This window comes from Platichthys flesus, chromosome 10 (assembly GCF_949316205.1).
Source record: "Platichthys flesus chromosome 10, fPlaFle2.1, whole genome shotgun sequence".
NCBI lineage: Eukaryota > Metazoa > Chordata > Actinopteri > Pleuronectiformes > Pleuronectidae > Platichthys > Platichthys flesus.
This window is the reverse complement of record NC_084954.1, coordinates 22760717-22774284: the sequence shown is the minus strand read 5'-3', so window position 1 is coordinate 22774284 and position 13568 is coordinate 22760717. Positions and strand designations below refer to the sequence as shown.

Sequence of the window (13568 nt, the reverse complement as noted above, 5' to 3'; positions counted from 1 at the left end):
AATCTTCGATCAGTTTTGCATTTTACATATTATACTTTGGTTATGATCTAAATATGATTAATTAACTTACACTAAAAATATTAGAAACTAGTTCTGTGACATCACCGCAATGCTCTTTCTTTATATTGCTCATTTCCTCTTTATTTTTGTTGCTTTTTTTCCTTTTTTATTAAATAAAGCTTTTATCTGGTTAGTCAGATCTGCAGGCCATTATCTCAAATTCCTTCAGAGCAGTTTGCAGTTTGCTTCTTTTCAGTACTTCCACAGAGAACACTAAATCTACACTGGCTGCCAGTCTGTCACTTCTGGGCTTTGTCTGGATAATCAGGAAAACGTATGACTTTATAACATTATAACACAAAATAATATTTTGTCTTTACTTGCCATTGACATTCTCCGGCCTCCAGCAGGTGGCATCATGGGCATGTCTCCCTGCAGGGAGCCTAATTCATCCGACTCCTCTGAAGAATGTAAGGAAGGGCTCATGGAGTCACTGATGGAGGAAAAACTCTCAGAGGGTGGTCTGATCATGAAGCTTGTCTTTCTGGGGTTGGGGATCAGGACCTCACTCCTCACTGATTCCCTACGCTCCTCCTCATTAAGGTCTCTGATAGTGCTGGGTCTGAAGGTGTTACCAGAAAGGAGACCCTCCAAATGGCCTGGGTGAGGGTGTTCCCCCTCCTGTATGTCCGCAAGATGGCTTGTTGCACTTCCCTCTGCATTGGATACAGCTGAAGCCCAGGGAGAATGGTGGTCCACCATGGCTGTGTGGCCCTCTGGACGTTCATGGGTTTGGGGGGCTTGCAGTGCACAGATCTGGCCATATCTGGGTGGCATCCTAGGTTGGGGACATATATAGATGGTCTGACTGTTTCCCAGATGAGCCAAGCTGTTATTTCTTTGTGCATCCTGGTTGGCTTTGAGCCCAGTGCTGTAATGAGGAGGCTTCATATCCACCTCTGGAATCACTTTGAACGTCTGAGTCAAAGGCCCATTGTGAGGTGATAAATTGCTCATTACACAAAGGTGTGGTAAGGATGTCTTCTTTTTGGACTTGTAAATGAAACTGTCATCTTCAATGTATCTATCTCCATACAGTGCCTGTTTGATTTTCTTGATGCCCAGGTGAGATATTTCCAGAATGTTGAGGAAAAGTGACACACCAGCAATGCCAATCATGAAGACCATGAAAATAGTCTTCTCTGTTGGCCGGGAGATGTAACAGTCTACACTGTTGGGGCAAGGCAGCCTCTCACACTTATACAATGGCTCCAATTGCACACCATAGAGTAAATACTGGCCCAGGATGAAGCAGACCTCCACCACAGAGCGTGTAAGGATATGGATGATGTAGGTTCTCAACAGAGATCCTCTGAGAGGAGCCTTCTTCACCTTCCTCTGCTCGTCTAACCTTCTCAGTTCCCTCTCCATTCGCTTATGGTCATCCAACGGCAACTCAGCTTCATCCAGCTCCTCCTTCAACTGAACTCGTCTGCGGTGGCGTTCCTTCTCCAGTGATCTGATGCAGTAGAGGGCATGGCCCATGTAGACCAGTGAGGGCGCGGACACAAAGATGACCTGCAGGACCCAGAAGCGAATAAGGGAGATAGGGAAGGCACGGTCGTAGCAGACTGCCTTGCAGCCTGGCTGGTCAGTGTTGCAAACAAACTCGGACTGCTCGTCATCCCAAACATCCTCAGCAGCAGCCCCCAGGATCAGCATGCGGAAGATGAAGAGTATGGTGAGCCATATCTTGCCCACGATGGTGGAATGAATGTGGACCTCTTCTAGGATGCTGCCCAACAGGTTCCAGTCACCCATGGTCAGCTTCTCACCAATTCACTGCCACATTTCTTAAAACTGTGAGGACACAGCATGCATGGAATGATTACGATATTGTTTCTCATTGTTTGATATCTGTTTATGATCATCTTGTCTTTTTATGGTCATTTGGTTCCTTTTTTACCTGATCTCTTTGACTTTCAAACAAGAAATGGTAACTGATCATGCAGGTGATCTGATAACTGGATCTTTGCTCCATAACATTGCACTTGTGAAAGTGGTTTAGTGAGTGTAATGTGGCAATACAGCTAACAATGAATCCAAAAAGGCTAGAAAGACAGATAATCAGACAGGTTGAAAGTAGTTTAGCCAGATTGGCTAATGCCTCTTCTGGAGATAAGATTGAAAGTAGGTGCAGCAGTAACCTCGTTAATAATGGCAGAGGCAAAGTAAATGTGCATAAATTCTGAACGGGACATTGACCCAGACATTTTGGTTGTAAGCTGTTGTGGATTTTTTCAATAGAGAGTTTTGGTTGAATGTTTGCATTTTATGCTTCAAATAAATTTCCCTGACCTGGATCATTGTTTACAATCTCGCTGAGATCATGCTGCTGGTGTTTGATCCCCTATTTTGGGTGATGTCGCAGTTCCAAGATCTTGAAGAGATTTGGGTATGGCTCTCTCAATCCCACTAGTTCCTATTGAAGAAGTAAATCTGAAAATATAAAATAATAAATAGGTCTTTTTTCTAACTATGCTCAGTCATTTTCTTCTACAGCTGACAACTATAGTCTATAGCAAAGCTTACTCAGAGAAAAGAGGGTATTTGCTCTGGGCTGCACCTATTGGTGGTCTGTAGAATTGTAAGTACTTTTGGCAGAAGGATGATGTATTGGGTCAAAATGAACTAAGTACATGCAATCAATGTAGAATATTACTTGAATTATTCTCTGTGTCTTGAAAGACTTCAAGCTGAGAATCACTTCAGTTACATGCTTTCAAACATAACAAACATTAATAGTCAACATTCTATACATATATTTTACATGACTTATTCATATCATTCAGGTTGTTGTTTTCTGACAGAAAAACATGATTGTCCATCATGACAATGTAGAAATGAGCCTCGTCCAGACCAAACAGAATGTGGTCTGGCATGTTGTTGCAACTTTAGAACAACAAATAGTCAGTGCCATTAAAGTCCAGGCTTTATTCAATCAATCCTTGAGCTCAAGAAGCCATCCAACATCATCACCTCAGTCTACATTTAGTTCATAAGAATGCGACTTAGCTCTAATATTTTTTAAGGGTGCATGTCATGACACTAAATGGCTCCATTCAAAAAAAAAAATCATTTTAGTAGCACTTACATATCACTGGTCTGGGCTCCCTCTTTGCCTCTTGATGCCCTGCATCATGTGTCTAGGAGTGGACAGTGTCTGTATGGCTACCCCATGAAGCTGTTTTGGAGTTCCTCTTGCGCTGGTACCTAACTCCGGTCCACATTCCTTTTCTCTCGCCTGTCGTTGTTTTAATGTGTATGTGTGTGTGCTGGTGCTGCCTGTGTGTATGATTGCTCTCCTGTGTAACATGCAGGGTTCACAGGATGTGAGTATCGATTGCCTCCCGACGGGACAATGCCCCCCATCCCCCTCCCCTCTCCCCTCTCCCGTGCCAGCAGTACCAACTCCAACCAGTGCCATCAATATCTCCCTCTCTGACAGAGTGATTTGATATTTGTTTATGGCTAGTTTTTCACGTAGGACCTGCTCCTGGTGCCGAATAAAGATAAAGATGTTAGAGCCAGCAGAGAGGCCTTTACATTTAAATTTACCACTTGAATGTGGCTAATGTGGTTTAACGGATCCTTCTTACCTGCCGTCTTGCCCAAAGCATATGTGCATGACTGCCTGGCATCTCTGCTGTGCACATTCAATCTAACAAGGTCTGTACAGGGACAATGACACATGTGAACGATTACTCAATAGAGAAAAAAGATTGCCAAATTAATTGTGATACCCATTGTGATGGGTATAGGGATAACATCTGGATTGTATTGTTAAAAAGCAACCACATAATGACAGGCAGGTATTCTTCTGTTTCTATATTCCCTTAAGGTTCAACATTAGTGAACTTCTTCACTTTTTTCAGAGACTGAGATTGATATCAATGTCATATCTGTGTTTTATGTATCTTGTACGAACAAATGTCATCGTAAGCCAAACTCAGCATAAAGACTTGGAAGTCTGGCCTACACTTTTTTGTGGTGACAAGCTGTCTTGCTTGTTTAATCTTTATTCAAAAAGAAATTAAACCATAGTATGTGGTTCCGGGGGAAGTCATATGTTGGATCCATTTCTTGACAGTTAACAGTTTATCCGTCTGCTTGTTCTCCTCAGTATAGCAAGGTTTGCCCGTGGGGTTTGGGTTTTAGTATTGGTCTCTAACCATGGCAAAATCTCGGCAGCAACAAGACTCCATGAAGCTGCCCAGTCATCGAATGAGGTTCATTAACTCCAATAAGGACAGCTTCAATGAAAAAATAAGCTATCATTATACAATCATATTAGCAGACACAAGGTTGTGACTTGCTTGTTATTTACATGTAAGCTCATTATCCAGCTTTGGTTCCCACTTACAATTTATAAATGTAATTATGGTTAATGCAGGTGGACCAGAAATAGTTAACATTAACCATCAGTCAATGTAAACACTTACACACCCCACTGTGATATCATTGTAGTTTATACTTTTTATCCCAAACATCAGTTCAGTTGTTTATGGTGTACCAAATATACAAGGTAATTTTGACCAGAATGCACTGCTGTATGCTAATAACAGTGACATGACATTGGCATGAGTTGTTTTGCATATTGAATGCTGACACTATGCTGCTCAGGGAGGCCTACATGCCCCCTCCCTCAGCGTTCAGAGTAAAGCAATAGTTCATATTACTGGCTTAATTTTACAGCCTTGGTGCTTGGCTGCATAAAATGACCAGCTGTGCCTGGAGGGCCTTTAATTAGGTTTCCATCGCGCTCTGACAGAGTCAATGTAGCATTGATTTGATTTTCCCTTCAGAAGCTTCTGCCGTGGTCACTGAGGCCAAATGCCAGATGTCATAGGCAGCTGTGGCTGAGGGGTAGAGTGGTAGTCCTCCAACCTGAAGGTCGGCGGTTCGATCCCCAGTCTGAACAATCTGCATGCCGAAGTGTCCTTGGGCAAGATGCTGAACCCTGAATGGCCCCCATAGAATAACAGAGTGCTGGGATAGATGCACTGTATGAATGTGTGTGTGATTGGGTGAATGTGAAACTGTAGTGTAAAGCGCTTTGAGTGGTCATCAAGACTAGAAAAGCGCTATATAAATACAAATCCATCCAAATACAAATCCATACCAGGATCATTAGGTTACACAACCAATGACTGCTCTGCCCGACGGACTGAGCTGTGAGGGTAGGACGATGTCTAATCCGTCTGTTGTTGTTTGACACTAGGCCTAAACTCATCCATGTGTTGAGCTTGATATCCTTATGAGGACTTTCCATTAGTTCATTAAATCCAACTTATCAAGAAACTAATGTAATGTAAGTATGTACATTTAAGGACCTTTTACTTTAGTGTAAAAGTTCATGCATTGAATTACTTCTTACTGGACTAAATGCAAAATTGGATTTTACAAACACAATTAGCAATACGCTTAGCAAATGATGCATTCATATTCCTCACAGTACAGAATTATTGTGTCACATCTCCATTCCACAAGCTCCATCCCAACAACTATAACAATGACATAAAATTTATAAATACAGTATCTGGTAACAATTAAGTGAGAAAAATGTAATGTCTTAGATGTCTGGTAAGGAAGGATAAGACAAAGGTCGTTAAGCAGATTCAAATTCAATATCAAACACATATAAAGAGTTAAAAAGTCTTTGGTTTTAAAACCCATACCAAATCACATGTTCCCCCCTCCCCTCCATAACATGATAAAAACAAGTAGCCAAGTTTGAGTTCTGCCTGACTCTTATTTTTTATTTTTCATTTGGGACAGGTAGTGAGGCAGTGGGCAGTATGATTTAAGCATAAAAAGTCAAAATAAAACCCAAGAGAGTGGAAATAAATCTATAAAAATACAGAATCTAACAGGGTAACATCAGAAAACAAATAAAATAAATAATAAATAAATGCATACATAGGCTACCTAAATACACATCTTGTTGTTGGCTGCACCATCAGTGTGTAAATTATGTGTCATATAAAAGCGTGTTGAAATGCTGTATGAAGGTTTGTCTGAATGGGTGAATCTGTGACTTTCTGTCAAAAGCACTTTGAGTTGTTGTTTAGAGCACAAATGTGTCATATAAACTCTGTCCATTTACAATTACAGCATAATTACATATCAGAGGGCTTATCCAAGCGGTGTAATCTAAAGTGACCAGCAGAGGTCACTGTGTTGTAAATGAACACGACAACAGATTGAAGGGAAAAGGTGAGTTACTCTTGAATGAGGATTTGAAATCTGTTTTATGGGAAGCTTTAATTTGCTGTCAAATGAAATTAAACAGGCTTTTAGTGTCTTAGTTTCTTTTCCATATGTAATCCAATTATGTCACGTTTCTGATCCATAGACAGCAAACTGCCTGAATATGGATCAGCATTGAGGAGACTGAACATTAGATAATATGGGATTAGCTACTACCTCATACTAACCTCTACAATAATACCTGTTACTGTGTCTATTAACTGTTTCACGAATGAATGGAGAGTGTTACCATAATACGGAAGCCCTATACGGACATGGAATCATACATCATATTTCCTTTGTTTTCCCTTGATAACAGGATAATTCCTTTTCATTCTCTTTTTTCTCCTAACCCAGTAATAGAAATGGCTGTTCGATGGCATTCCATAGTACTTTTTATACTAGGAGATGGGAAATGCAGCATAATATTGTGGTCAACCAAGTGGTAACCCATCATGACAGCGCCCATTAGTTTGTGAACTAAAGCCTCAAATTTGGCATTTTGGACATTCCATCTTGGGTTAAACTATGCACACCTGTTTGTACCTGAAACTTACTGCACCAGGCTTCTGGCTGCTCCACCTGAGAAACAGGTTGACCACAGCTTAACAGGGTATAATCTTTTTTATCAATTTTTTTTAATTTGTAGCCCGTTATACACAAAATAATTGCCTGATAAGAGGGAAGCATTTGCTTTAGATTAGTTTATTGAGTACTGAGTGGATAAATATTCAATTAAACTGAAAAAACTTAAATCATTCTTCTTTCTGTGTGGGTGACTGTGCTGGTGTATCAGACGTCTGCATTCTCATTGGTGTTCAGCCTCTGGAGCTCCTCCTCCAGCGTGCTGATTCGTTGCGTCAGCTCGTTCCTGTCCTGCTGGGCCCTGAGCTCGATCTGCTGCTCCACCTCCCCAAGCTTCCTCTCGTACCAGCGCTCTAACTGAGTGGACACCGTGTCAAAGAAACGCTGGGTCACCTGACAGTAGAGGTATGAAGTTTGAAAGAATTCAGAGCTTCCTACATTCATAAATATAAATATAAATTCTCAAGAGAACAGTCCAAAGTTTTTGGAATTGTGCATATTTTCTTTCTGTCTGAGATTAAGAAGAGAACATTGACATCTGTCTGTCTTTGTGTTAAGTACAGCTGGGAGGGCAATTAGCCTAGCCTAGCATAAAGACTGGAAACCAACCAAACCCTCCATGTTGCCCTCTATTATCTGAGTAAAATAATTACTGATAGAATGATGGCTACACATAATACAACATTGATCTGCTTGATTGACAGGTTCAGCAAAAACCTTTTATGCTCACTGTGGTGACCAGTTCCTCCTCCAACCCAGTAATACACTAACCTCCATAGCATGCAGATAGTTCCTCTCCTGGTTGAATGAGGGCTCAGTGGGTTTGATGAAACATTCCAGTGTTGTGGTGCTTTCATTGTGCCTGTTTTCTTGCCTGGAGGAGCTCATCAACTCTCCAAAGTGTTTCATGTGGGTCATGTCATGTCTGTGATCCTGATGTGGGATTAGTCCAGGTCCTTGTTCGCTGATGCTGGACTGACTGCTGCTGCTTGAGAATCCCCCCCCACACAATGGCACCACTGCAGCTACGGGACTGTCCTGCACTCCTGAATGTTGCCAGATGGGGTCAGCAGAACCCAGCGGGATGTCTCTGATGTGGCTGCTGTGTGGAGGAAACAGGGCTGTGTTCTCGTAATCATCTGAAAGAAGTGGGGTTGGAGAAAAAAATATTTCATCTACTCTACACAAAAGGAAAATAGAATATGTTCAATAAGTAACGTTGTCTGTCCATGGCAAATACCACACAATACACAAACAATTCATCATTCATTCAGTTTCAAGTTTTTTTTTCAATTGCTTTCAACAATGAAGCAGTTAAAATAAAAAAAATGCAGAATATCTGACTCAGTCCAACAGTGTGTGTTTATTACAAGTCATCCTTCTTTATCTCACCCTTTATTTCATGTCATCTCTACAGTGTTTTCTAATTTATAGTAGATATATTTACAAATGCAAAATTGATTTTTCATTTGTATTTTACGGTACTTACTAGCTTTTTTATGAAATGTTACCTGTGATCTTCCTCAATGAATGTAGTTGGCTTTATTGACACTGGGATGGCTTATTAGTGATCTACCACACTTTTAGTTTCAGTGCAGTTTATGATTTAGAATTTTAATTTGAATTCATGCTGTTTTGCAACGTAAATCATTTAAGTTAAATACCCCCCCCCCCCCCCCCCCAAAAAAAAGGTAAAATTACTGTTCTTAATTTGCATATAGTAGGCTACATGAGTAATCTTCTTCTCTTTCTTGGGCAGTTTCAATCTCAGATCATGAAGTGATATCAGCCATTAATACACTGTTGAACACCTCTTTTCAAAACGGGTCATTTAACTGCAATATTGAAGATTTTCTTGGACGTACCTGGTGACCTTTCCAGTCTCATTTCAAAGTATCTCCTCCTCCCAACCTGCTCAAGGTCCCCTTGGCCGGATTTTGTTGGCAGGATGTTGACATAGTTGGCCAGTGAAGTGCTGCTGTCACCAGATACAAGAGACAGCAGGGGGAGTGATTCCATATCAGCGTCTGCCTCAGACATCTCAACAGATGGTGAAGAGAGGAGTTTGTAATACTGGCTATTAGTTGGGATTCGGACATCCATGTCGTTTAGGTGAGACGTCCACCACATTTTCAGTTCATGACTCATTGCTGCCTGCTTGAGATAAGACACAAAGTTGCCGTATGATAAAATGTATTTATACAAAATTTGACCTAAACAACATCAGTCTTTGGAGTGCCAAAGATAGGTCCAGTTTAATTAAAAAAAATTCTTTCTGGAATTTCATCATTAAAATTGTGAGACAAATAACTAATTACTCAGTTTCATTAGCATTGCATCAAAGATATCTATCTTTTTAAGGGCTGAGAATTAAATGGCAAGATAAAACTGGCCCTCCTTATGCGGTTTCTGCATGGAAAGAAATCGAGGGTCAGCTGTAAGTAGTAAGTGATACCTGTGTCTTCAGAGCCTCCTCTCTGTCCTGGGCAGCTCTCCGCTCCATCATATAAACCATGTTCTTTTTCTCTGCTGCTGCTCTTTCCTCATTCAGCACATTCAACACTTTAATCTGTGCAAACCAAGGAGTAGAAAAATCTGGTAGAACACTGAGTCAACCAATTTGAACATATCAATCGTTAAATGTCGGTTTCACATGAAAATTCATATTTAGGTTTGCAAAGGGGGAATCCTTGTTAAATTGTAGTGAGCCAAAACAAAACAAAATTAAAACTAAGTTGTTACATTTTCTACAATGATGGTTTCCCTTTAATTGATGTTATCTAGCGAGAATTTATGGAACCAATTGATTGCTGAGTGTATAAACCCAATAGGCACACCTAAAGATATGCAATAGAAATTGTTCATATTAACAGACACTGGTAAAAAAGTTGGAAAACCCAAATGAGTTGAGCCACTATTTTATGGCACTGTGGGTGTAAAAGAAGTCTGAAACCATGTTCTGTTAGCAGAGATGAATGGAAAGAGACCTGATGTCGGTTCCTTTGGTCCATTTTGCCCATTTGGCTACTGACGCGCTCCTGGACGTTGAGAATGTGCAGCATCATCTCCTCCTGAGTGGCTTTCATTTGACCCTCCAGCTTCTTCAGGAAGGGCTTACAGTGGCATCCATTGGCTGGTGCCTAAAGAGAAAATGCTCAATATGTTAAGTAGCAACTTGATATTTTAAGCTCAGTGACAAGCAATGTTTGATGAGTTTCGTGAAAATGTGCCCTGGCATTGTTCCCCGATTTAGAACCACTGCTTTGCAAAAATGGTTTATGTTTGTAGTAAAAAAACATTGCATTCGTCATTAACCTGTATAAGGTTGCCATCCTCATCACGGTACCGCGTGAAAAGCTGGGTGAAGCCATCATCACAGAGTAGATCTCTCTTATTGTGAAAGTCAGTCTTCCCATTTATCAGATCATCTTCGTCCAAAGTCTTCAGAAGAGTGAAAGTAACACACTGTTACTAAAAACTGCAACTTACTTTCCTCAATGAAATTCCTATTTGTTTTTCCTATGATTTGCATGATATTTGGTGGTCTTAGAACAAGTGGAAACTACAATCTAGCTAAACTAGATGGGTTATCATTACAAGCTTAGCTTAGTTAGTGACCCACAAAAAACAACTACAAGAACATTTTAAAAGATCAATGTTATACATCACCTTCACTGCTAAAGCAGTAACTTTTGTAAATAAAAAAAAAACTTTTAACATTTAGTGAGTATGATTAGACGTGTATAGTGGTCTTGTGAGGTCATAAAATCACAAAAGAAAAAAGTAATTCTTGCATCTTCTAGCAGCCCAATTCTCTAAAATCAGTAACAGCCAACTTAAGAGGGGGGGAAATATTGACTTGCAGCCCGCAGTACTGCAAATAAATACTACTATGTTTTCATACTCTAAGTCATAATATTTCAAATTGTGTTATCTGCAGGATATGAGACCAACTTTTCAATTACCAAAATACAATAACTGCCAAGCAGGTGTAACTTTATGTGAGTTGAACATGCTGGTCCTGGTGCCTCCTGTTGTTCACCCACCTGCTTCTTTTCTCTTCTCCTGCAGTGGCTGTGAGCATTGTCTATTGTGGCTGGGGTCTTCTGATAAAGCTGCTGCTGCTGCCTTCGTCGCTGAGGCTGCCGCTCGGCTGCAGTTCGGTTCTGCATTTGTTCACTGTTGCGACATTCCTCCACCACAGAACAGCTGTCCTCCTAAGGACACACAGAATAAGGAACAGATTTTTTATTAGAAAAGTCTAAAAATGAATATGAAATGTTAAAGATTTGATTTAAATTGACTAACGCTCCTTCTCTCATGACACCCATCCTCATATGTTTAATAGTTTCTTACATTATTGGGCAGTATTTCTTCTCGGGTGAAAGACTGGGACCTGCGCTCAGATGTCAATCTTTCTCTTCGTTTCCTTATTGTTCTTCCTCTCATGAAGCGATGTACCTGAGGAGATACCAATCAAAAAGCCTGAATGCCAAACAACATGGCTACTCATATTACCAAACATGTCTGGATTCAAATTATTTTTCTAATAAAAAAACTGGGGCTAATAAAAGATAAGGTAATAAGATTCTAATATTGAGAAGACTAACCTGAGGAGCCCTGGCCAGAAGAATTGCCAGCTCTTTATGATTGTTGTCTCTGGCCTTGTCCAGTGATGTTTTACCTGCCTGGAAAGTATGTTACATACAGTACACAGGAAAACACAATGACATTTCATGACCTATAGCAACAATCCAAAATATTTCTTTCTGAAATATCCTGGATCTGGTTTTCATGACCTTTGGCAAGAGTTGTTGTTAAACGACTCTCCCCTAAAAGATCAACTTGAATAGTGTTGTGGGCATATACAAATACTTTGTGGTGCAGGTTTAGCCTTCTTAATGATGTTACTCTTGACATTGGAGCTCCAAGGTGTGTCAGAATTGGATGTATATCTAAGATAGGTAATCAGATATTTGAGAAATTATGTATGGCGTTTAACTTGTAAAAGGGAACTTACATTGTTTCTGATTTTCCCATCAGTCCCTGCCTCCAGTAAGAGCTGAACTGTTTTCTTATGGTTCAGAGCAGCAGCCACATGTAGAGCGGTTTCCCCTCCCTATAGGAAAACACCAACACCAACCCAGTCTTGTTGAAATTCCAATTATATAAAACTAATATGCAACAGAAAATATGTTTTACATGTTCTATTAATGTTAACCTTTATATTGGATAAGATGCAAATATTTAAGATGTACACAGACAACACTGTTATTATGTGTACAAGTGTCTTTGAGTATTCCACATAGATGGAGGTCAATGAAGAATGAACAATTGCAGCTGCATCTTGATCTTGCTCCTTGCTCACAAAGGGGGAACCTAAATGGCAGCTGAACTATACGTGCAGACACATTCAGTGAGATGTGGATATCAATTTCAGAGTGCCTCCGGTTTTATTGCATTGTCAGTGTGTGGATTAAGGTATATAAAAGCTGAAACTGTAACTAGAATCCATAAAATCCTTCTGAATATTGTGTTGATGACTGATATACTGCACCTTGTTCCTCTCTGTCACAGAGCACAATGAGTTTAACAGGATTTTCACCAGGGTCAGGTTGTTGTAGCGAGCAGCTACATGCAAGCAGGAGTCACCTACCTGGAACCAAAGCAGAGTTCTTTGTTTAGTCCTATACTGTTGTGAATTGTTCAACAGTTCATTGTACAATACCTCGACAATCTCATAGTGACAGTCTGAGTCCACTACTTTTTAAGTCTCTCAGAAGAGTTTGGTATATTGTGGCATGCTGGACAACTCACGTTATTCTTGGTGTCTGGGTTGGATCCTCCGAGCAGCAATACCCGAGCAGTCTGAGCGTGTGCATTCTGACAGGCCAGGTGGAGTGCTGTGTTTCCTGCCTGAATCAACTTAATACAGTTACTAGTGTCGATTTACATTGGGTTAATAGTTGGATACCATTATCTATAAAAGGAGCTTTTTGCAGACGTTATGATTTCATTAGAGAGTTTTGACAGTCAATGATGATTAATATATTTAGCTGACTTTCTGGTCCACAGTGTAACTCTTGTTAAATTATAAGAATAATAAAAGAAACAATTACCCTGTGGGGATCAATGAAATGTATGATTATTTTTATAATTATTATAATTATTGTTATTATCCTACCTTGTTCATGATGTGCACAGCAGCTCCTGCTTTAACCAGCAGTTTGACGCCCTGAGAAAACCCATGCCAAGACACCTCATGCAGTGCAGTGTTGCCATCCTTAAACACATATTGGATGCAATGCTCCAATTACAAATTGTTCTGTTGGTGAATGAATGAGATTTGAAATGCTGAGTGTGCCCACTACTCACCCTGTTCTGCAGGTCCAAAGCACAGCCTCCCTGAATCAGAGCAGTCATTGCATCACTGTTTCCCACCATGGCAGCTTGGTGCAGGGCCGTCTGGTGACCTGGGCCCTGGCATGATGATGCTGGGACATGCACTAGTGCTTGGACATTCATCACTGCTAGCACACACACATTCACACATTTTCATGTTTTTTTTACCAACATATCATTCAACATGTTATTTATTCGCCGTCGTATCCAATGATTACCTTCTTTTAGCTCTTGTTCAGAGAAAAACAGTCCTGGCTCTTTAGCTACTCAAT

The 13568-nt window shown here is 40.4% G+C and overlaps 2 protein-coding genes across 2 annotated transcripts; both read right to left on the bottom strand.

Moving 5' to 3' along the window:
• Positions 1-342: 342 nt before the first annotated feature.
• On the bottom strand, positions 343-3282 carry LOC133962111 (gap junction alpha-10 protein-like). The gene is made up of 2 exons (XM_062397564.1): positions 3155-3282; positions 343-1860 (listed from the first exon to the last, which is right to left on the bottom strand). The coding sequence occupies exon 2, from the start codon at positions 1819-1821 to the stop codon at positions 343-345; it is 1479 nt and encodes a 492-aa protein (XP_062253548.1). The 5' UTR covers positions 1822-1860; positions 3155-3282.
• Positions 3283-5442: 2160 nt separating this feature from the next.
• On the bottom strand, positions 5443-13530 carry ankrd6a (ankyrin repeat domain 6a). The gene is made up of 14 exons (XM_062397482.1): positions 13270-13530; positions 13079-13177; positions 12712-12810; positions 12452-12550; positions 11915-12013; positions 11505-11582; positions 11251-11355; positions 10941-11111; positions 10210-10335; positions 9882-10034; positions 9350-9463; positions 8760-9048; positions 7666-8033; positions 5443-7287 (listed from the first exon to the last, which is right to left on the bottom strand). Exons 1-14 carry the CDS (start codon positions 13417-13419, stop codon positions 7102-7104), a joined length of 2136 nt encoding a protein of 711 aa, XP_062253466.1. The 5' UTR covers positions 13420-13530; the 3' UTR covers positions 5443-7101.
• Positions 13531-13568: the final 38 nt, after the last annotated feature.